Genomic DNA, 22,872 nt, shown 5'->3' with positions numbered 1-22,872 from the left:
TATGTATGAATAATGCTGTAGAATAATAATATTGTAGATAGAAATAGATATTAACTGTCAGAAATACGTAAAAATAATATGTATATTATATTGCCATACATTTCGTGACAATTTAACGAAGGAGAATCAGTAAAAATCACACACACACACACACACACACAAATTATGAATAAATTATAAAATTATTACTTCAAATTATGAAATTTGTAAATGGTCTACTGATTAAGATTAAAGTGATTGTTCTCTTATTTCTTTGAAAATCAACGTAATGGAACAAATAGACCCATGTAACATGTATATAGAATGTTATTTTTAAATAATCTTTTATTCTGACATTTACTTATTAGTATGAAACATTAATTATTTGTAATTAGTATTCGGTAGTGGAATAAAGTCAAAATCATGAATATTTTGTATATTATATCGCTCAAATCTTTTCCAAAATTTAAACTGAATAAAAGTGTATGAATAAACATAAGTAAAGGAGCAACACATGTATTCGCAATTCCCAGGCGCGACACGTGGACGGTGCCGTAACGAGGGCGTGGCGAAAGAGGCGCAACCGGGTTTGGGGCGCAAAACAAAGGATACTGACCCGGTTGAGGGTCGCTTGGACGCTTTTCAAATCTTGCAAATAAATTACGAACTCTCATTACAAAACACATATCCAAATCTAGACAAGAAACAAGGATTTTCATAACAATGCCTGTAACCAGTAACCACAGCTTCCTGCAAACGTTCGTTTAGCAAATTAAAAATTGTAAAATCGAACCCTCGTTCTTCTATTGGACAAGAGCGATTAACAAACATGTATATAATATCAATCGAAAAAGATGATGCCAAAACATTACATTATGACGATATAATAGATGTGTTTGCAAATGAAAAAACGAGAAAAATTACTTTATAGAATATACTGAACAGTTTTATGTTTTTATTATATTATTTTAACATATACCTATGTTTTATATTTCTTCTATTTTGTCGTCATTGAATATGAATAAAAATTTGTTCTTATTTAGGTCATAGATTATTTATTCATACAAATACCTTGACAAATACATTTTGTATATTCAGGCAACTCACATTTTGATGAGGTTAATAGTATTTAATATATAGCATTTAGTAAAATTTAACTTGTTACATTAAAATTTTTCATTTTTTTGTCATTATTGGGTTACGGGTAGGCCCCGCACGGGGTCCAAATAGCATTAGGTTTTTGATTGGGGGGAGCTTCACTCCCCCCCCGGGATAGGGGCATTAAGCCGGGGCTGGAGGTGGTCGGTCGCATTCGATCTCGAGATCCCGACCACCTCCAATTTAGCTCAGGGAGGTCACCGTAGGTTTTTTAGTGGGTAGGTCTGGCCCTTCTGGACAGACGAGCCCCACATAACCCCGTCTTTCCCCCAGGAGGACGGGGTATGCGTAAAGCATTTTTCCTACGTTAAAAAAAAAAAGGTTACGGGTAGGCGCAAGTTCGACACTTGGCACAGGGCGCTTCATACCCTCATTACGGCACTGCACGTGGATAGCATTAATTCATTTGTACCCGATAAAAACTTTCGATTCCGTCTAACTAGAAAATAACAAAGTTTTTTACTGAACTCTGATGTTATCTTCCTCTTGGATTCAATGACGTTTACGTGTGAACAGCAAGTTCATTTTTCTACGGAAGAATTCCGACATTTTGCACTATTTCATTATTCATACAAACAATGATGTCACATTCATTTTTCAATGCCATCCACTATTTTTTGAATGACAATGCTAAAGTAAGATCTCGTGAGATGACGTACGTTCAATGACATTTGATTGTTGTGGTCTTCTTTTTTTCCTGAAGACGCAAACAGAAGTACCACGCTCATAACAATACTGATACATATATTGGCAATGAAAGCCATTCATGAGTATATTCTGCATTAAACTTTTGCGAATACTGTACCCCCTGTAGCTATATTCAGTGGTTTACACTCGTCGCGTTTCCATGCTAGTGAGAGAGAACATACGTTTTGTAACAGTTTATAATTTTTTTGCTCTGTAACTGTTTAGTGAATCCTAATAAATTTTGAACACAATTAATTACATAATTTTTACTACATATAAAAAAAACTGGAGTTTCTAGTTGCGTTTTTTCAAGGTTTAAATAGGGTTTGAAGTGGAATTTTATGAATTCTCCATAACAATACGTGTTAAAATATGCAAACTTTAAGTTGCTATAATTCTTAAACGGTGCAGTGAATCGAACCCAAACTTTGGTAATTGCATTAATTTAGTAAGAATTATATCTTGTCAAATCTTCAAAAATTTTGTTGCCTTTTTTATACCTCCAGAACATCCTTAAGCAATTAGAGGCATTGGTGTACTAAATGATGTGCAAAAAGAATTATCCAAAAATTATGATTTACAAAGTTACATGCAAAAATAAAAACAGGCATTTTTTAAAACTTTTTTATTTGGACCCTTAATGAAAATTTAAAATATATGTTTTGTAGATCTATGTTAGTTATACACGTACTGAACATTTCATCGAAATAGATTGAGATACACACGAGCTACAAGCGGTTAAAAATTGTGAAAATCGTAGTTTTTCGCGACTTTTGATCAGATTCTGCTTAAAATCTACAAGAATCGTACATTTTTCGATGCGTATCGTTTTTTCCTGTGTCAACCTATTTCTATGTAATTTTCAACATGTGTATAAATGACATAGATCTACAAAACATATATTTCAAATTTTCATTAAGGGCCCAAATAAAAAAGTTTTAAGAAATGCCTTTTTTATTTTTGCATGTAAATTATAATTTTTGGAAAATTTTTTTTGCACATCATTTAGTAAACCAATGCTTTTAATCGCTTACAAAACATCAGGTCGTTTGGTACAATTATAAAAAAGCTATTGAAAATATGTACAGTAATCAACAAGGAAAAAATATATGCGTTTATACCGACTAAAAAGAGTAACGATGCGCAGTTGACATTTTATTTTCCATAGAATGATCGAGAACAGCATATTTACTTCACACTATTCATGAATGACGGTATTGACGGTACTGACGGTACTGACTTATATGCGTTGTGAGAAAAAGATAGCACGCCTTTAAATATTGTGGTTTCAGTAGTGTAGTTAGTTTATATTAACTTTGATGTGTTATTTAGTTTATTCGTGATGTCTTTCAAGGATAAACATAAATCAGAATCGTCATCATTGCGAAAGAATCACTTCAGCGGTATGAAGTTTTCTATCTTTCCTCGGCGGTGGGGGGGGGGGGGGTAATGCGACGAACTACTTCGGGAGAGTATGCACTATGTATAATACATATTCGTTAATTATTCCGAATAAGAGATACAATGTTGAGGTGGGCATTATTTGGCAAAACAAATATTTAATATTTTAGATTTTATTTTGCTTAAAGAAAATAGTATTTTAAATAAGATAAATAATTTCGAAAATAAAATATTTCTATTTTAACCATCAGAAACACGAAATAAAATATCTTACTTTTTGCATTGTTATAATACTCTGAGGAACCGCATAAATATACAGTCCATTATTGTCCAAGAACCATTATTTTTAGCCATAATACTTAAAATTGAAATTGAAAAGGTAATTATTTACAAAAGCACCACCCTCTCCGATTTTGATAAAATTTATATATGATATAGATATGGACATTTTGAACAACTTTTTCCTTTTCCAATATAGGGGGGTCGCTTTTAGTTTTCGAGATATTTGCAAAAAACTATCGCGAATACTGTATTGAATTTTTCGCATTCCTGGACACTCCGCTGCAACGTAGACCTGTTTAGGTGCGGCGTTTGTTTACATTTTGACGCTGTAGAGATAAGAGAGAACAGGGGGGGGCGGAAAGGGCCAGCCTGACACCACACACACCCACCCAGTGCTTGAGAGAGAGAGAGAGAGAGATTGATTGATTGATTGATTGATTGATTGATTGATTGATTGATTGATTGATTCATTGATTGATTGATTGATTGATTGATTGATTGATTATTTATTAGCTTTCTCAGCTATTTTGTATTACATTGATGTTACATTACATTTGTTGTCACGAATTCCTTTAACATTCTCTTAAATACGTCTACATTATCGCAGCATTTTACTTCGTCTGGTAGTGCGTTATACATTAATATTCCTTCATAGAATACACTTTTTTGGGCACTTCTCGTTTTACGAAATTCAACCGCAATATTCCCCGCTTGTCGTGTTTGTATTGCACTTTCATCGCCTACTATTCTATGTCTATTACTAAATTGTACAGGCATCATATTATTTAAGATCTTAAAAATAAATATGCACATATTGTAGTACAGCCTTTGTCTTATACTCATGAATTGCAGCGTTTGGAGCATACAATTAATCCTTGTACGTCTGTCACATTGCAATATGACTCTCATTGCTCTGTTTTGCGCTTTTTGGAGCCTACTTAACTGTGTCTCTCCCATATCGATTAGTAGTGTCGCACAGTACTCAAAGTGAGGAGCTATAATTGTCTTATATATCGTACATCTAGTGTAAGCCGAGATATCATTTCCTATTCTATTTAAAAAACTTATTTTTTTCCCTATTTTCTTTAACATATAATCACAATGACCGTTGAATCTGAGTCTATCATCAATAATTACCCCTAGGTACTTTATTATTTCTACTCGCTCAATTTCCTTTCCATCCATGCATCTCACAATAGTATTGCCTCTCAATTCTTTTCTTATACTTCTAACTAACATATATTTCGTTTTCCCCGCGTTCAATTTCAGTTTATTTGTATTCATCCATGACTCCACTATGCTAAATGCAATATTCAATTTACTCTCAACCTCCGCACTACTCTCTCCTGTTACATATATTAGGGTATCGTCTGCGAACATTTTTATATTACATACTTCGGAGCAAAATTTAACAAGGTCATTCATATATATTATAAACAACAATGGGCCCAATACCGAACCCTGTGGCACTCCATATTCCGTTGTCAGTATCTTAGACCATCCATTATTCAATCGAACTTGTTGCATTCTATCTTTTAAGTAGGACCTAAACCATTCTAGAGCCGTTCCTGTAATACCATACTGATATAGTTTCTCTAATAATCTATCTCTATCGATTGTTTCAAATGCCCGTTTAAGGTCTACAAAAATAACTCCTACTATTTGCCGCTCACTAATAGACAATTTCCATTCATCTATAACTGTTTGAATTGCTGTTTCACACGAATAATTTTTTCTGAAGCCCGATTGATGTTCCGTTAAGATATTATTACTTTCCAAGTAATCATCAATTTGTTTTTTCACTATTATTTCTAATACCTTTTCATATATTGGTAGTATATTAATAGGCCTATAGTCACTTGCTCTCTTTGGTTTATCTACTTTTGGTATTGGAATTATCGTGGATGTTTTCCACTCTTTCAAAAAACAACCCTCACTCAGAGACTTATTTATTATATCACAATATTCTTTACCTATCGCACTAAACGCTGTTCGTAATATATCGCTGGTTATTCCTTCTTCTGTGCCTTTCTTTTTTGGTAATTCCCTAATGATTGCGCCTAACTGTTCCGTCGTAATTGGCTCAAGTTTTTCCAGCTCTCCCTCCTTTTCAATATAATAAATAGTTCTCTTATTTGGGCTTGTTGTATAATTTCGATCTATAGATTTTATTACGTCTTGAATACTCTGTATATAATATAAATTAAATTTATCAGCTAAACCGCACTCCATATTATTGTCTAATATCTCAAAATCTATGTTCTCTACATCTTTCGCGCCTATTGGTTCTCCTTTAATAATTTCTTTTAATGTTTTCCACATTGTTGTGGGATTGCCTCTGTTATGATCAATCATGCTTTCATAGTATTCTTTTTTCTTTGTTCTAATTAAATTTACTACTGCGTTTCTTTCAATTTTAAATTGTTGCCAGTTTTGTTCCGTGTTATCGTACCGTGCTTTTTTATATGCCTCATCTCTTTTAGTCGCTAACTCTTCTATTTCCTTGGAATACCATTTTTTCCCTTCCCATATTTTCGGTATTCTAAAAATTTTCTTAGGTGCCGAGATATCTAGCGCATCAACAATACTATTGATTAGTTTCCTTGCTCTTATATTAATATCTAATTCTTGCCCTGTTTCAAGGTTACTCTCCACTAGCTTAACAAATTCAACCGCATTATAACTATTGTAATCCCTTCCACTGAATTCTTTATACTTATCTACAATCTTGTTTGTATTTACGACGACGTTTATCCACGCATGGTCCGTTATCTTGGGTTCGTAAATTACTTCTACATTTATTTCTTTATTCGCAAAAACTAGATCTATAATTGTTTTACTAATATTGGTAACTCTCGTTGGTTTGTCTATATACTGCTTCATTCCTAGACTTTGCATAGTCGTTAGTAGTTTATTTGTATAATAAGAGTCTGTCATACAATCTATATTAAAGTCTCCTAATAATATACATTCCTCTTTTATCGTTACTTCTTCTACTCTCTCCTCTAAGAATCCTATAAACTCTCCATGTGACGCACTCGGTGAATGATATATTACCATTAACACTCCTTTAAACAATTTCCCTTTCACTTCTATTGCAGCACACCAAACGACTCTTTCTAATTTTTTCGATACTACTATCTCATACTTGATGTCGTCTCTTACATATAGAGCAACCCCCCCTGTATTCCTTGTTTCTGCATCGCATCTGACCACACTGTACCCCGGTACACTTATTTCACTGTCTTCGATTTCCGCAATCAGTCTCGTCTCCGACAATGCTACGATCGCCGGATTTAATTTCTTCATAATCTGGTGCTGTATCTCGTCCTTGTGTGCCACTAAACTTTGCGCATTTGTATATATTATTTGATCCTCTTCAATCCGTAACTGCTATTTTTTGGTTTCCCATCCACCTCTTCTCTTCTCCTCTTCGATAGCCCTCTTGTATGTTGGACATTCCGGATCCAACGCATCATGATCTTCCTTTATTTTCAAATTATATGTCTTTATTTTAAACATACAATTTATACATTTATTATGTTTCTCTTTACATTCACTTGATTTATGCTATCCAGCACATTTATGACATGTTTCATCTCTCGTGCAATTTTTTGCAATATGGTAGAAACCCCAGCACTTGAAGCATCGAGAGAGAGAGAGAGAGAGAGAGAGAGAGAGAGAGAGAGAGAATGTCTCCTTAAAAAGTATAATATTCGACAGTAACGTAGGATTGAACATTTTGAAAATTAGTTTGTGTGTTGTAATCATTGTGATCGTTCCAATATCTTTGTTGCGTAAGGACAATTTCACAAACTAGTGGAATTGTTAGTCGATGGAACTAATGGACATAGGAATCGTATGTCCATATTTACAATCGGACGGGCATAAGTCACGGCCTACACAATGGCTCACTATAAACTATAAAGTGATACCGACACTACTTCGCTTTGATCGTATCGAAGGTTTGAGAGAAAGTGGTAATGCATGGATGCGTTTGGCTCCTGTCATTTTTTCGGTATTTGGAGCGTAAACGATTTCTGAAATTTGGCAAGAGCGGTCATTTTGTGCAATCATTTCCGTTTATATTTGCTGTTTCAAATTCACTCTACTATTTTATATTTCTATACTATAGAAATCGATATAAAACAATGAAATACAGTTAAAGTAAACAAAAGAATGAAGTGAAAATACATATGTAATACTAATTTAATACATAATAAAATTTTGTTTCTTTTTTTTATTCAATCACATGCAGAGATCTATTTATTAATAAATCTATTTATAATAAGGACTATGAGATATACAATAACGTGTATTAGACTATAAATATATTTTGAGCATATGCACAAAGTTTTAAAAAATGCCTTTTCCATTTTTGCATGTAACCTTCTAAATTATAATTTTTGGAAAATCTTTTTTGCATATCATTTTGTAAACCAATGCTTCTAATCGATTATAAAAAATCAGGTCGTTCGGTACAATTGTAAAAAAGTTATTCTATTTTGAAGGCCGCACGAATACTTTTTACATTCACTGTATGTAATATGTATAACAGTTTACAAACAGAATACAGGTTTGCATTCTCAGTTGTCAGGAGACTTAATAAATCATTTTTCATGGTTCATGTGATTCACAGAGATAGGAAACGAATTTCGGTAAAAAGTGTATGTATACATTCGTTCCGACACCGCTGCTAGTAGAGTCGCATTGTTTTGTCCCAGTAGCACGCGAGTTTACGGAAACATAATAACCGCAAGGGCGAGTGGACTGCTCTCGACATAGAGTTCACAGGCCGCCCATTTACGAAGGAGGAACTGTGATTCTAGACTTTCCATTTGCGTCAGGAGGGAGGGATAGAAACAAGTATGACGCACATTTCTTGCTGTTACTGCACCGAGAACTTAAACCAGATTGTGCTTTCACAACCTTTCGACGTTTCCAAAAGAAGTGAAATCACGCAGGGTTATGTTCACAAGCGGATGACCTATTTCGTGTCGTAATTTCAACAGAAAACTTATAAAACTTCTTATAATTAGTACGGAGCTTCGGTTTAATGGGCGTAATTTCAAAGATTCAATCTGTATAGTAATCTGAAGTGACCAAGTATAAAATTCAACCATTAAATACAAATTGAAAATACCAGCGGAACATCAAGGTAAACAACTCTTTCATATATTACAAACAAATGTGGTTTTCTTTACAATAAGAACTCTTTATTAAAATGTACAGCCTCTCGGTTTCGTTAATGTTCGCATAGTCCAGAGTCCAGTCAACGAAAAGTTGTAGAGGGAAATGAAGGAACACAATTTTTAACTTTGGGTCTTTGTTTGGACTTGTTAGGAGGTAAACATATTAAAAGTCCCCACTCCTAGGAGGTGAGCGGGGTGCAGTCGGGCACGTAGAAGATCCCCTTTTTTATTATTATTACCACGTTTTTATTAGCTCGCTTTCTTGTTTGTTTGTCTGTTTGTCTGTTTGTTCGGTGGCAAATTTTGCAATTGATTTTAAACTAACTTCCTGATGAGCTAGAGACTTGAAATCGGTTACATGGCTCAGAACTGGATGACAATGCATTATTCAAAAAAAAAATTTTTAAAAAGTCTATCCGTTTCGGAGATATAACAATTAAATATTTACCTATTCACCCCCCCCCCCCCGCGAAACCTACGTCATCGCGTTCAGCGACCGCCACGCCACGCGACAGCGCTCCCTACTCCACTACCCGTTCCCTCTCTAACTCATCCCCACTCCACTGACCCGATTCGCACCGAAGGAGCTCAGTGTGCGTCCGTGTGTGTCAGTGTGCGTTTGAGCTCCGTGCGGTCTTTACTAAGTTACTACGTATTATTATACTATAATGTTTGTTTACCAATCGAAGGGACAGTTACACCGAGATTTTCGGTCGAACCTTTATCTTTGACATTTTACCACGGCGTTCGTTTTCGATATGACGCGTCGCAATACCGTCTGAAATTTACTACATGTCTCTGTTATAATCTCATCAAAATGTTCAAAATCGATTGTAAAATTTCACACATACAAGACTAAAAAGCAGAAAATAATTATTTAAATAAAAATAAATTTTTTAAAAATACCACGTTTTTAAAACGGACTAAAAAGTATATATATATAATTTATGTATATATTAATTTATGTACATATCGAGGACCGTACAAATAAGCTTACGTTAGTTTAGCACACGCTTGTGCACGTGTTTGTAATATAAAAACCGTGTGTGAATGATCCGGTAACTTCAGCCACCTGTCACACGATTGTATTGGTGAAACTTGTCACTGTCACAGGTAAGTTTTTATTTTATTGATATGATATAATTTCCATTATTTGTAACAATATGTTGCCATTTTTCAGGTAACCTGTCAATTCCTGATTTGTGATGACTTGGTATTGTGTTGGTAAAACTTGTCACTGCCATTTCAGGTAAGTTTTTATTTTATTTATATTAATAATAAAATTTAAAATTTATATTTTATAATTATATAGATAAATATATTGTGATAAATATACATATACATATAGATAAGTATATTGTTACAAATATATTGTTATGTATTACTGTATATATTAGTGTTATACGTATATGCGTGATTGTATTGTATTATACTATGTACCTAATGTGTTTGTAATAAATGGAATTTTGATCAATTTAAATGTTAAATTAAAATTAAATTTAAATGTCCTATAAACCTCATATAAATGTCCTGCGTCCTGAATATATCCAGCCGTACATCCAAATAACATCCGTATGTTTCCAGATACGTCAGACGATTGTTTAAACAGTTAAATTTTTATTATATGATCAAATGTTTAAACCAATAATATTTGATTACTTAAACGATTATTAAAACAAATAAATATTTATTATTTAAACAATTTTCGTCATGTACAACAAACAAATATAAACAATTATCATGTTATTTGACGAGAAAATATTGTTTTAAATATTACTGACAAATAAATCGAATTACTTTATTAATATCATATTTTTCCTTTCTTTTACCAATTACACTTGTACTTACTTATTACCACATTTTTATTAGCTCGCTTTCTTGTTTGTTTGTCTGTTTGTCTGTTTGTTCGGTGGCAAATTTTGCAATTGATTTTAAACTAACTTCCTGATGAGCTAGAGACTTAAAATCGGTTACATGGCTCAGAACTAGATGACAATGCATTATTCAAAAAATAATTTTTTAAAAGTCTATCCGTTTCGGAGAAATAACAATTAAATATTTGCCTGTTCACCTCCCCGCGAAACCCTACGTCCACGTGTTCAGCACTCCCTACTCCACTAGGCGTTCCCACTCTGACTCATCCCCACTCCACTGAACGCCGAACCTTTATCTTTGACATTTTACCATGGCGTTTGTTTTCGATAGGACGGGGTTGCAATACCGTCTGAAATTTACTACGTGTCTCTGTTATAATCTCATAAAAATGTTTAAAATCGATTCAAAAATTTCACACACACAAGACTAAAAAGCAGAAAATAATTATTTAAATAAAAATAAATTTTTTAAAAATATCACGTTTTTAAAATGGACTAAAAAGTATAAAATAATTTTTCCTAGCCCCGTACAGATTCCTAACCACGTACAGATAATCCTGAAAATTTGTGATTGTGAATTTTTAACATCTACGCAAATACTTGTAAGATTTAAAACGAAAAACGTGGGGCGCATGCAATAGATAATTGATGCATGAATAGTTCACCTAAATTACTAAAAATTTTATTGCTTCGCAAATGATATGAACTATTGTGTGAGATTTCTCAATGGCTTCTACTCTCTACACTCCTTACTATTATCTTGCGCCCCACGTTTTTCGTTTTAAATCTTACAAGTATTTGCGTAGATGTTAAAAATTCACAATCACAAATTTTCAGGATTATCTGTACGTGGTTAGGAATCTGTACGGGGCTAGGAAAAATTATTTTATACTTTTTAGTCCATTTTAAAAACGTGGTATTTTTAAAAAATTTATTTTTATTTAAATAATTATTTTCGGTTTTGCGCTTATATCTCGGAAACTATGTGTCCTAGCGATAAGACCATTCTATACAAAATTAAAGCTGACAAACGTGCCATAAGATCGATTCTACTAAGTTTTTCGCTATCTCCCATAGTTTCTGAGATATCCGCGCTCAAATGTCACTAGTTATGCTGAACAGTTAGCTAGTCAAATAAGGCAAAAAACGTGAGGAAAAAATTTCTTTTTCACAATTAGTGAATTTTGAGCGCGTATATCTCGGAAACTATGCGAGATAGCGAAAAACTGAACAGAATCAATCTTATGGCACGTTTTGTCAGCTTTAATTTTGTATAGAATGGTCTTATCGCTAGGACACATAGTTTCCGAGATATAAGCGCAAAACCGAAAAAGGGGACCTTCTACGTGCCCCCCTGTACACCGCTCACCTCCTAGGAGTTGGGACTTTTAGTATGTTTACTTCCTAACTAGAAAATAGATTAAATATTACTGTTGTAACTATTTCTAAACACTGTACGAGAGAATTAATTAAATGGAATAATTCTTGTATAACAGATCTGGGTCAACTGCTAACAGAACAATGGGAATCCCTTTTATTTGAACAGCTCTCTTATAGAAATAGAAAACATTTATTTCAAGCATATTTTATTTTCCTTACAATTTTTTAATTGAAGAGTTTGACTGGAAAAACACCTTTTCCGAGAAAAACATTGCGAGGTGTCAGAAAAACATTGCGAGGTGTCAGAAAAACATGTGCAAATGATATTCTGGGGTTCTATTGAACGATTGATGTAAATATTCTCACTATCATATATTAGTTCTAACGATAAATCAATTATCAAAGTGACCACAAAATTTTATTGGTTATATGCTACTCCTATTTACGTAACCAGTATATTGGCAAATGTAGCCTCTGTAAAAAGACGCAGCCATAAAAATGGGTTTTTATATTCTTTTAAACTCACCTGTGATCATAACAGTGCGACCATTATAGTACGTGACTGGCTCACAATTCCCAACGAGTATTGCCGTTAAATTAATGTTAAGCAATTGTAGCAAAGCCGTAGAACGCTGGTTGCGCGATATTCTACTTAAAAACGGTATGTGCCAATGTACGGATATTCGCGAACTCGTATTTATTCAATGAATGGACAATGACTCACATAATTGATGGCTCACATTTTTAATCAGAATAACTTCTTTTTTGTAACTGCACCAAACGACTTCAGTTCTCCACCGAGCTAGATGGATTAGTTTACCAGATAATATGCAATTCAAAGTGTTGCTAGAAAAACTGGTTTATATGTTATAAACGATTAAGAAATGGCGAATATCGCCAAATAGCAGAATAAGAAGCCAATTGGCTGAAAATGGTGAGTAACTGTAATTTTCATAATTTTTAATCGTTTATAACTTATTACTGATATCGGTGAAATTTTCAACATATATGTGTTAGTTTATTTGAAATAGTATAATCGATTAAACGAATTTGTTTAATACAATTGAACACTACTTTATAAGTTACTTTTGTTTCATGTTCACTTCACTTCTGGTATTCATTGTGTCACGACAATATGTAGAATGTAGAATGTAGAATCACCCCATCCCGTTTCTACCACCAGTTACCGATCACCCTGTATAAATGGTATGAATCTAAAAAATGCACCTTTTATATTTTCGTTAGAGGCACAAATACAAACAGTTGTAAAAAGTAATTTTTACTATCTTTTTCGTAATTCCAACTAAACAGAGTTTTTCTAAAGTTCGTGTTACATACAATCTAATAAATTAATCCTTCTAGAATTAAATTTAGCAGAAAAATTTAAGTCGCTTGTCCATTTATAAAAAAGTTATTCTGTTGTTAAAGTGTGTGCCATCAATTAGAGTATAGTACAAGTACAAATGATTCCTCCTTAACAGTTTGTACACCTGCGAGTGATCCAAACGATTGAAACATGAGTCTTTTCGTTCGTATGTATGATTCAAACGTCTATCAGCAGGTAGAGAATTGATTGGCATTTTTTAGCATGGTGTTTCCGAATGTTTGCGAATAACATATCGGAAGTACTAATTGGTTTCAATCTGATGAGGAAGAGATACTTGCCGATTTCTCCCTTGACCGCGATGGGAAGAAATTTTTCGTTTAGGGTGAAACGCTCTCGTGACAAATATATTAAGAACAAGCCAGGCTTTCCTTGACCGTAACAAGTTCTGATAATATCTTTCAGCGGTAATGTCCAGAGTAGTATGGTTCAGCGAGTCAGCGATAAACACCGCGCACCGGCACGAATAAACCCGAACCCTACCTTCAGAACTGACAGCGGAACGATGATCTCAAGTATAATCTAATTGTTGACTAATTATATCGAACATGTTTAACACTTTAAGTACTATCTACTTCTGAGATATGGAATTATTCAGTCTACAAAAATTTCTCAAGATCTGCGAAATGCAAGAATATTCGGAAAATATTCAGTATCAGAAATCTGAACGTTCCAATTTTTCTATCACTAAATAAATTATTTTTGATCTAATAGAATTTTTTAGGCTGCTTGGTTGGCAGAGAAAGTGGTAACAAATGTTTGAAAAACATTCAAAGAAAAAATGTCATGAAATGTCATAAAAAGAAAAATTTTATTAATTGATCATTGGAATTTCGAAGAAACAATATTTATAAGAGCGATCTCAAAACTATAATATAGAAAAAATAATGTAATCACTTCCGAACAGATCTTGATGAAAAGTAGTGTTCCTGATTTCTCAACATTTTTCATTTCTCGAGAAATGAGAAATAAGACTATATTTCTCGAGATTTCTCGAGAATTTTTAATGAAATAAAAAAATATTGGAAAACTTATGATATTTGGATTATCGTTGATAATATTTATCGAAACCGCAAAGGACATTAACTCAATACTTATTTCTGTCCAATATGTACATTAGAGTGGACCTAAGCTATACTTGGAGAAAGATTTTTATCGAGATACAAAGCACGCAACTATCCAGTATTGTTCCTTTAGGTGAGAAAAAAAATTTGTGCAAAGTTTGAGATCGATCGGATAAAAGGATGACGTGGCGCACATAAATCGAAAATTTTGTCTTTTTTCTGAATAGCAATATAGAATAATGTATTATATGACCTCCTTTAAATAAAAATAACGATGACCTCGAAATTTCGAAATTTGATTTCCAAAAAATTTTTTTATTAACTTCCCGATTTTATAGGGAAGTTATTGTAATGACCCCGAAAATCGAAAATCGATTTTTTAGCAGATCTACACGTTTCAAGGTCATTGCAGACATATTAGACTATTTTCAGCAAAATGTTTGTGTGTGTGTGTGTGTGTGTGTGTGTGTGTGTGTGTGTGTGTGTGTGTGTGTGTGTGTATGGCCGTTTCTATGTAATCAAATTTTTCGTTAACGTTTTCAGAAAAAGTAACAACGCGATCAGGATGATGAATGATGCAATCGATGTGCCCCGCTGTAACTTAGAGCTGATTAGATTTTGGTCCATTTTGGTCAAGTAGTTTTTTAGTTTTTTTAGTTTTTTTCGAAAGAAGTTCATTCAACAATGCAATTTATACGAGAGAACGGAAAGTTTCCACCGAAGAAACAAACGTATTTACACAAAAAATTTTTTTTTCAATTTTTTTTTAAATTAAAAAAAAATTTTTTTTTGAAAAAATTTTTTTTTTGCCTTGTGACGAATTTTACGCTTACATTAATCGACCATTAACCCAATGCAAGAGTGAGTTAATCATCTCTACTGCCGAGAATACATTTTCGAAGAATATCGATGAAAGTACAAAAAAAATTTATATTAGAATCTTTAAAAACACAATCAGTTCAAAACGAATTATTAACTGAGATTAAATTGAAAATTAATATAAAATATATGATAATTAATGACATTGATGTTGATAACGGATTGGTTAATGGAGCACACATGCGGAATATTAAAATTTATTACTTTTCAAGAAAATACTAAAATTTCGTCTATATTGTGGTTAGATTTATAATTGGCCAGAGTAGGAGTGAAAGTAAGAACTCGTTATCGTGATTATATGAAAAATGCCAATATTGATCAAAATTTTACACCAATAATAAAAATATCGAATCAAGTAAATATGTCGAGTGAGGAAAAATATCAAATCACACGTAGTCAATTTCCAGTGGTTCCTGCTGAAACGATTACGATTCATAAAAGTCAGGGACAAACATACGAGAAAGTATGTTTGGATTTTAAAAAATCAGAAAGGCGAACTTTACAAATTTTGTATGTAGCACTGAGCAGAGTTTCAAAATTGAGCGCGATTTATATATTTTCGGACAATTTAAATTAACAGTATCGAAGAAAACCAAGATCAATACTGCAAACCCGGATAATGAGGAGTTGTATCGTTTGCGAAAAACTAATTAAGACAATTTATTTTGCAACATTAGTATGCTATAACAAGGAACCAAGCGAACAACGAGCCTACGATGTTCGTTTAATGCGACGCCATATAGCAAACATTTTGATAAGTAGAAAACTATTGAATTTCCCTGAAAACGTATAATTTTCTTAAAAATTACACTTAATAATGATAATAATATACTGCAACTAACGAATCGGGAAGTTCTTTGTGTGGCTCGAGGAGAGTCACACACCAAATAACATCCGTACCACTAACCCTCTCGCGAGCTCGCAAAGCGAGCGAGCTACGACAACCCTACTTGCGAAGCTCGCGAAGCGAGCGAGCAACAACACCCCTCTAGTTTTGTCATTATATTCACCTTACTGAACAGTGCAAATGTCTCCTCTGACATTTTTTCGTATAATCACAAGTAACAGAGATATTTAAATACCTACATTAAAATGTGGCATATTTTGACTGATTGTAGGATACAGTCGGTGTACAAAGTATTCGTACATCTTTTAAAAACGAATAAATTTTTCAAAATTGGTCTGAGCAGCTTGAGTTTTTTTGAGACATTATAGAAGGGTTAGTTTACTAGCTAATGTGTAAATAATTTTTTTTGTAACTGTTATTGGTCGCAATTACGAAGGGGATGTGAGGTTATGAGATAAGTGACGATAGATGGCGCAGAGCGCGTCAGAGGAGGAGTTGCGATCGTCGACCATTGAGGGCGATCTTGTAGAGGCCTGACCGCCGAAGAGAGTGCAAGAGCGTCAAGAGAGTACAAGCGTAAAGGGAAAAGCATTTAGACATTTATATACATTTGTTCTTTTAATATATATATATCCACAGTATTTTGGTACAATATTACTGCTTCTCTGTTAATTACAACCACAAATGGTAGCAGAGCGTGGTTTCAAAGAGAAGCACAGTAAGGTAAAAAAGAAGTGACCACGTGAAAAGACATGGCGGACAATTGGAACCTGGCCAACGTAGAGCCACTAAATAATACAAATGATTTTTTATGGAAAGAGAAAATAGAGGGGATATTGAGATCAAAAAGATTGTGGAAGAAGATCATGGGAGTTAAACCGCCCCAAAAACCCCGGGCATACGATAAAGAGTACGAAACAAAATTCAAAGCCTGGAATTAATGGGATGATGATAATTATACAGCTCGAACAATCATGCTGAACACAATGTCTGAAGCACAAATAATGAAATATACGCATGAGAAAAATGCAGAAAAATTATGGAACTTCGTAAAATCCAACATGGCGGCCGAGACCGAGCAGCTGAAAACGCGGTCGCTGAGTGAGCTGACTAACCTAAAAATGAAGAGAGACGAACACGTGGATGACTATATGAATAGAGCAGAGGGATTGAAGAACAAGTGCCAACAATTGGGTAAGAGCGTAGAAGATTTTGAATTAAAAATGTATATTTTGAAGGGATTAAGAAGAGAATTTGAATCGAACGTCAGAATATTAGAGAGTCAGACAAATGTAACCATAAACGATGTCAGATATGCGCTGAAACAAGAAGAGATGAGAAAAGAAACAGGCCATGAGGAAAGACATAATGAGAATGTACGAAAGGTGAGAGATGGTATGAGGAACGAGGTAAATTGTTATAAATGTGGACAGAAAGGCCATTTTGCAGACCAATGTCGTTCAAGACTGAGATGTTTTAGTTGCAATGGACTAGATCATATTGCTGCTGAATGTAGGAATCAGAGACAGATCACAACAACGAGGGCAAGAGGAAACAACTATCGTGGCAATACAAGAGGAAGAGGACATCGTGGACAAGGAAGAGGAGAGAGAATGATGCGAACAGCGAATGAAACTGTGATGAGCGTAAGTGAAAGTGCAATTGCGAATGAAAGAGCGTACCAATGTGATGTGAAAAAAGACTTTATAGCGAACCATTACGATATAAAAACTGTTTGGCTTTTGGACTCCGGCTCGACAAGCCACATGTCAAACAATGTGAACATTTTTGATAGTATAGAATGCGATAATAGAGATATAACTTTAGCTGATAAAGAGGGGAAGAAAATTACTTCAAGCGGGATAGGAGAAATTGTCATAAAGCAGAGAGATGTTCAGAATAATGTTAGATTAAAGAATGTGTTATATGTTCCAGAACTAAATTCAAATTTGTTATCGGTAGCTAAATTCACAGATTATGGATATACAGTGCAATTTGATAGAGACAGTGCGATTGTTTATAAAGATAAAAACAGAGTAGAAATGAGGGCAAAGAGAGAGGGAAATGGGGACTATGTAATATCTCATATAGCGAGTAGTGAAAATGTAAAAAGTGTTAAAGATGATGAGGTATGGCATAGGAGATTAGGACATTTAAATAGAGATTTAATTATGCAAATGAGAGCTCAGGACTTAGTTTCAGGAATGAAAAGAATAAGTGAGAGAAATGGACAATGTGAAGCCTGCGTAGAAGGAAAGACGTGTCAGAAGACTCATCGAAGATTGGAAAAGAGAAGAGCAGAAGAAATAATGGACTTGTGGCACACAGATCTGATTGGACCAGTGAGACCAGCATCAAGAGGAGGCAAAAATTATATCCTAACAGTAATCGATGATTATTCGAGATATGTTTTTGTGTCATTACTTTATGAGAAAGGTGAGGCCACAAATGAATTAATAAAGCTAATAAAACAAAAGGAAAATGAAACTAGAATGAAGCTGAAAGCCATACGATCAGACAATGGTGGTGAATTCATCGGTAAAGATCTAAAAGAGTGGTTAGAAAACAAAGGCATCAAACATGAGTTTAGCCCAGCATGGACACCACAGAGCAATGGATTAATAGAAAGAATGAACAGATCCATTATTGAAATAACGAAATCAATGATCAGTGACTGTCAGATACCAATGGACTTCTGGGGAGAAGCGGTGTGCACGTCAGCCCATATTAAAAATAGAGTAAAAACATCGGTTCATGGGAGGACACCCTATGAGCTATGGGTTGGAAGAAGACCAAACGTAGGATACATGAAAAGATTCGGTTGTATCGCCTACGTATTGATAAAGGGTATTAATAAAAGAAAATTTGATGCAAAGACAATGAGAGGTATATTTGTAGGCTATGGAACAAATAACACATATAGAGTTTATATACCAGATAAAGACAGAGTTCAATGTGCTTGTGACGTAAAATTTGATGAAAAGAGAAATGGAATGGAAATATTAAAAGGAAAGAAGATAGAAGATAATGATAGAAGAAATAATCTAATATTTATTGGACTCAGAAATGAAGATGATGAAAGAAATGAATTCGAGAGAGATATTGAGAGTGAAACAAATATACAAGAACCAGATGACTCCAATAACAATGATGGAGGAAGACTTGAAGAATCTCAAGTAGAAGAAGAAGAGCATCCACCCGAGGACAACATACATGAGGAAGATAAAAATCTAAACTTGCAAAATAATATACAAGGGAGTGAAGAAATCAAGAGGATTGGAAGGCCAAGAGGCACTACGTGCGAAGTAATGAAACTTCGAAAACACAAAGCAGAAGTAGAACAACAAGAGAGAGAGATACAACAAAATTTGAGGAGATCAACTAGAATACACAATAGAAATACAGCGATGAGTGTAATGGAAGAAGAAATACCCAAGAATGTGGAACAAGCAAAGAATTCCGGCAATTGGATGAAATGGAAAAGGGCAATGGATGAAGAGATAGAGTGCATAAAGAGACACGAAGTATGGGAAATGGTGCCCTATACAACAGATAAAAAAATAATAAAAAGCAAATGGATTTATAGTCTAAAGGAAAACCCTGACACAAAAGAGCCACGATACAAAGCTCGTTTGGTGGCTGTGGGATGCGCACAGCGTCCTGGTTTTGACTACAGTGAAACATTTGCTCCTGTCGCCCGAATAGAGTCGATTAGACTGCTGCTGAGTATCGCTGCAGAGAGAAGAGCGAAGGTGAGGATGTACGACGTGAAGACTGCGTTCTTACATGGAGTGCTGAAGGAAGAAATATACATGAAGACGCCAGATGGATATGGACAAAGTGAAAATACAGTGTGCAAACTAAAAAAGAGCATTTATGGTTTGAAACAAGCTGGCAAATGCTGGAATGAGTATCTTACAGAAGTGATGATAGAAAGTGGAATGTGCCAATCGAAGGAAGATCAGTGTTTATTTTATAAAAGCGAAGGACAGAAGTTCCTATACTGTGCAATACATGTTGACGATATGGTAACTGTAGCGAGTGATAAAGACATTGAAAAGCGTTATATGAATAAAATAGGAACTAAAATAGATTTAAAATGTTTGGGTGATGCGAGACATGTATTAGGTATGCAAATAGAACAAAAGAATGGAAGAGTGTATGTAAGTCAAGAGAACTATATAAAAAAACTTTTAACAATGTATGGGATGGATGAGTGCAATAGTACGTCAAATCCGATTGACGTGAATGCAAAGATGGATGATTATGAACAGAGTGGTAAATGCAATATCAAAGAATACCAAGAATTAGTAGGGAGGTTGATGTTTCTAACAATAAGTGTTAATACAAGACCAGACATTGCTTTCGCATTGAGTTACTTATCGCAGTATAATAACGATGCAAGAGAAATGCATATGGGGGGATTAAAGAGAGTGTTACGATACCTAAGGGGAACAATAAATTATCGTTTATGTTATGGAGGTAAAAATGTAAAAAACAGAGTTGATTGTGAAACAGATGCGTCTTGGGATTCAACAAAAGATGCTAAGTCATTTACTGGGACATTAGTTTACCGAAATGGAGATTTGATTTTATGGAGAAGCAGAAAGCAATGTACGGTAGCTCTATCTTCAACAGAAAGCGAATTAGAAGCGATGCTTGAAGGAATGAAAGATGTAATATGGTTAGATAGATTACAAAGAGAAGTAACAGGTAATACAAAAATAACCAAAGAGATAAAGAGTGATAGTTTAAATGTAGTTAAACTAGCGAATGGCGGAAATTATAAATCGAGGACAAAACTATTAAATAGAAAGTTTCATTTTGTTCGAGAGGGTATGAAAGAAAATAACATAATTGTAACTCATGTTTCTAGCGAAGAAATGCGTGCGGATTGTTTAACGAAAGCTCTGAGTGGACCAAAATTATATAGGAATGTAAAGGAAATCGTAACAACCGATGAACAATAAAAACAAGAGGGGTGTGTGTGAGGTTATTTTTATTGTGAGATAGTGTGAGGTTATGAGATAAGTGACGATAGATGGCGCAGAGCGCGTCAGAGGAGGAGTTGCGATCGTCGACCATTGAGGGCGATCTTGTAGAGGCCTGACCGCCGAAGAGAGTGCAAGAGCGTCAAGAGAGTACAAGCGTAAAGGGAAAAGCATTTATACATTTATATACATTTGTTCTTTTAATATATATATATCCACAGTATTTTGGTACAATATTACTGCTTCTCTGTTAATTACAACCACAGGGGACAGTAAAGACCACGATTTAAAAATTTTTTATCTGTGCCTGTAATGAAAATTTAATACATGTACTTTGTAAATCTAAGGAAATTATATATATGTACAAAGTTTCATTGAAATTGGCTGACGGACAAAAAAGTTAATGGCATTGTAAGACGTAAAAATCTTTGAATTTATGGTTTGCGATTTATTCAAAACGCAGATTCTTACGATTTTTGCTATTTTCAATCAATTATATTTCGTAGCACATCCTTGATCGATTTCGATGAAACTTTATACAAGCATATAACTGACTTACACCTACCAGAAAGGCGCCTTCTAAATTTTCATTACAGGTACAGATAAAAAATTTAAAAATCGTGACCTTTACTATTTCCTTCGTAATTGCGACCAATAACAATTTAAAAAAAAATTCTCTCTCTCTCTCTCTCTCTTTTTCCATTCACATTGCGATCACGGTTTAATCCACTTTGTAACTTTATTTGCATTGAATAAATAAAGTCATCTTATTTAATAAAATAAAGTTTTCCAACAAAGAGTAATTCGTTTTTTTAATTGGTACGAATACTTTGTACACCGACCGTATATGTATATGTTCATTTCCGAAAACATGTTATAAAATAAATGAGATTCATAAGAATTTTCCTAGATTTAAATTTCTCGAGAAATGAGAAATAACCAATTATAAAATTTCGCGAGACATTCTCGAGAAGGAACACTAAGTGCGTCTAAACTCTGATACGGCCCTTTCTCATATGTATTTTGGGTAAAAATTCTTCTCTGCAGTGCCATATATGGTATGAATGGTATTAGTAGCTATCATAATTTTTCAAGGTAGTCTAAACATACGATTTGAAAAATCAATCAATAATTCATCACACGGTATGTTTTTGTTTAAAAAAGTAGGCTGCGTCTAAACTTTTGATACGCAGTGTACATAATTGAATAGCATACGTAAATATGGTACCTCATGTTCACATTTCTTAATTACCATCATTATTACTCTCGTTAATAGAAAAACATACTGAGAGTTAGAAAATAATATTTCCGACTGTCAAGTGTGCAGTTTTCTACGAAGTATGGAAACGTAATTAAATGTCCTACTACTACATGTATAAGTGTGTTACACGCGTCTGCAAACACTAATTAGGGTTAGAAGTAATTTAGTTAAGTACTAAGGTTAAATGTAATTCAACACGTTTTTTGTTGTTTTGTTGTGTAGAATGACGTGGACAGCTTGAACTGGCAAAGGAAAATCTCCAACCCGAAGATTTAAGTTTAGAATTTTTTAATTTTTTCGATACGAGAATAACAAATTCTAGCAATTATGCTAATTTTCGGTTACGTCTGAATGGTAAAAACTTGCTTAGACAATTATGAATAAGCTGCTATCAACAAAAATGTTAATTTTTGAAAGTAACTTTGTAGAAGTCGAATGACATACCACATCCACAATTTTAAATTTCAATCTCACTTGAACTACTTTTCGCATG

The 22,872-nt window shown here is 33.9% G+C and overlaps 2 protein-coding genes across 2 annotated transcripts in view; both read right to left on the bottom strand.

The window, feature by feature from the left end:
• Positions 1–22,872, bottom strand: part of Dsb (scavenger receptor class B member debris buster) — a 221,053-nt gene that overhangs the window by 154,947 nt on the left and 43,234 nt on the right. The window lies entirely within an intron of this gene.
• LOC143217666 (uncharacterized) lies at positions 640–6,816 on the bottom strand. Its single transcript, XM_076442205.1, has 3 exons — positions 5,960–6,816; positions 4,963–5,845; positions 640–729 (listed from the first exon to the last, which is right to left on the bottom strand). The coding sequence occupies exons 1-3, from the start codon at positions 6,814–6,816 to the stop codon at positions 640–642; spliced, it is 1,830 nt and encodes a 609-aa protein (XP_076298320.1).

This window comes from Lasioglossum baleicum, chromosome 17 (genome assembly GCF_051020765.1).
Source record: "Lasioglossum baleicum chromosome 17, iyLasBale1, whole genome shotgun sequence".
Taxonomy (NCBI): domain Eukaryota; kingdom Metazoa; phylum Arthropoda; class Insecta; order Hymenoptera; family Halictidae; genus Lasioglossum; species Lasioglossum baleicum.
The sequence above is the reverse complement of the archived record's forward strand: the minus strand, read 5'-3'. Positions and strand labels throughout refer to the sequence as shown.

What these genes read in the sequence shown, in the direction of transcription:
- LOC143217666 (XM_076442205.1), bottom strand. Translation starts at nt 6,816, where the DNA reads ATGAAGAAATTAAATCCGGCGATCGTAGCATTGTCGGAGACGAGACTG. An exon ending in GAGGCATATAAAAAAGCACG is followed by an intron (nt 5,846 to 5,959) that starts GTACGATAACAC and finishes TGATCATAACAG; the next exon opens with AGGCAATCCCACAACAATGT. An exon ending in ATGGAGTGCCACAGGGTTCG is followed by an intron (nt 730 to 4,962) that starts GTATTGGGCCCA and finishes GAACGTTTGCAG; the next exon opens with GAAGCTGTGGTTACTGGTTA.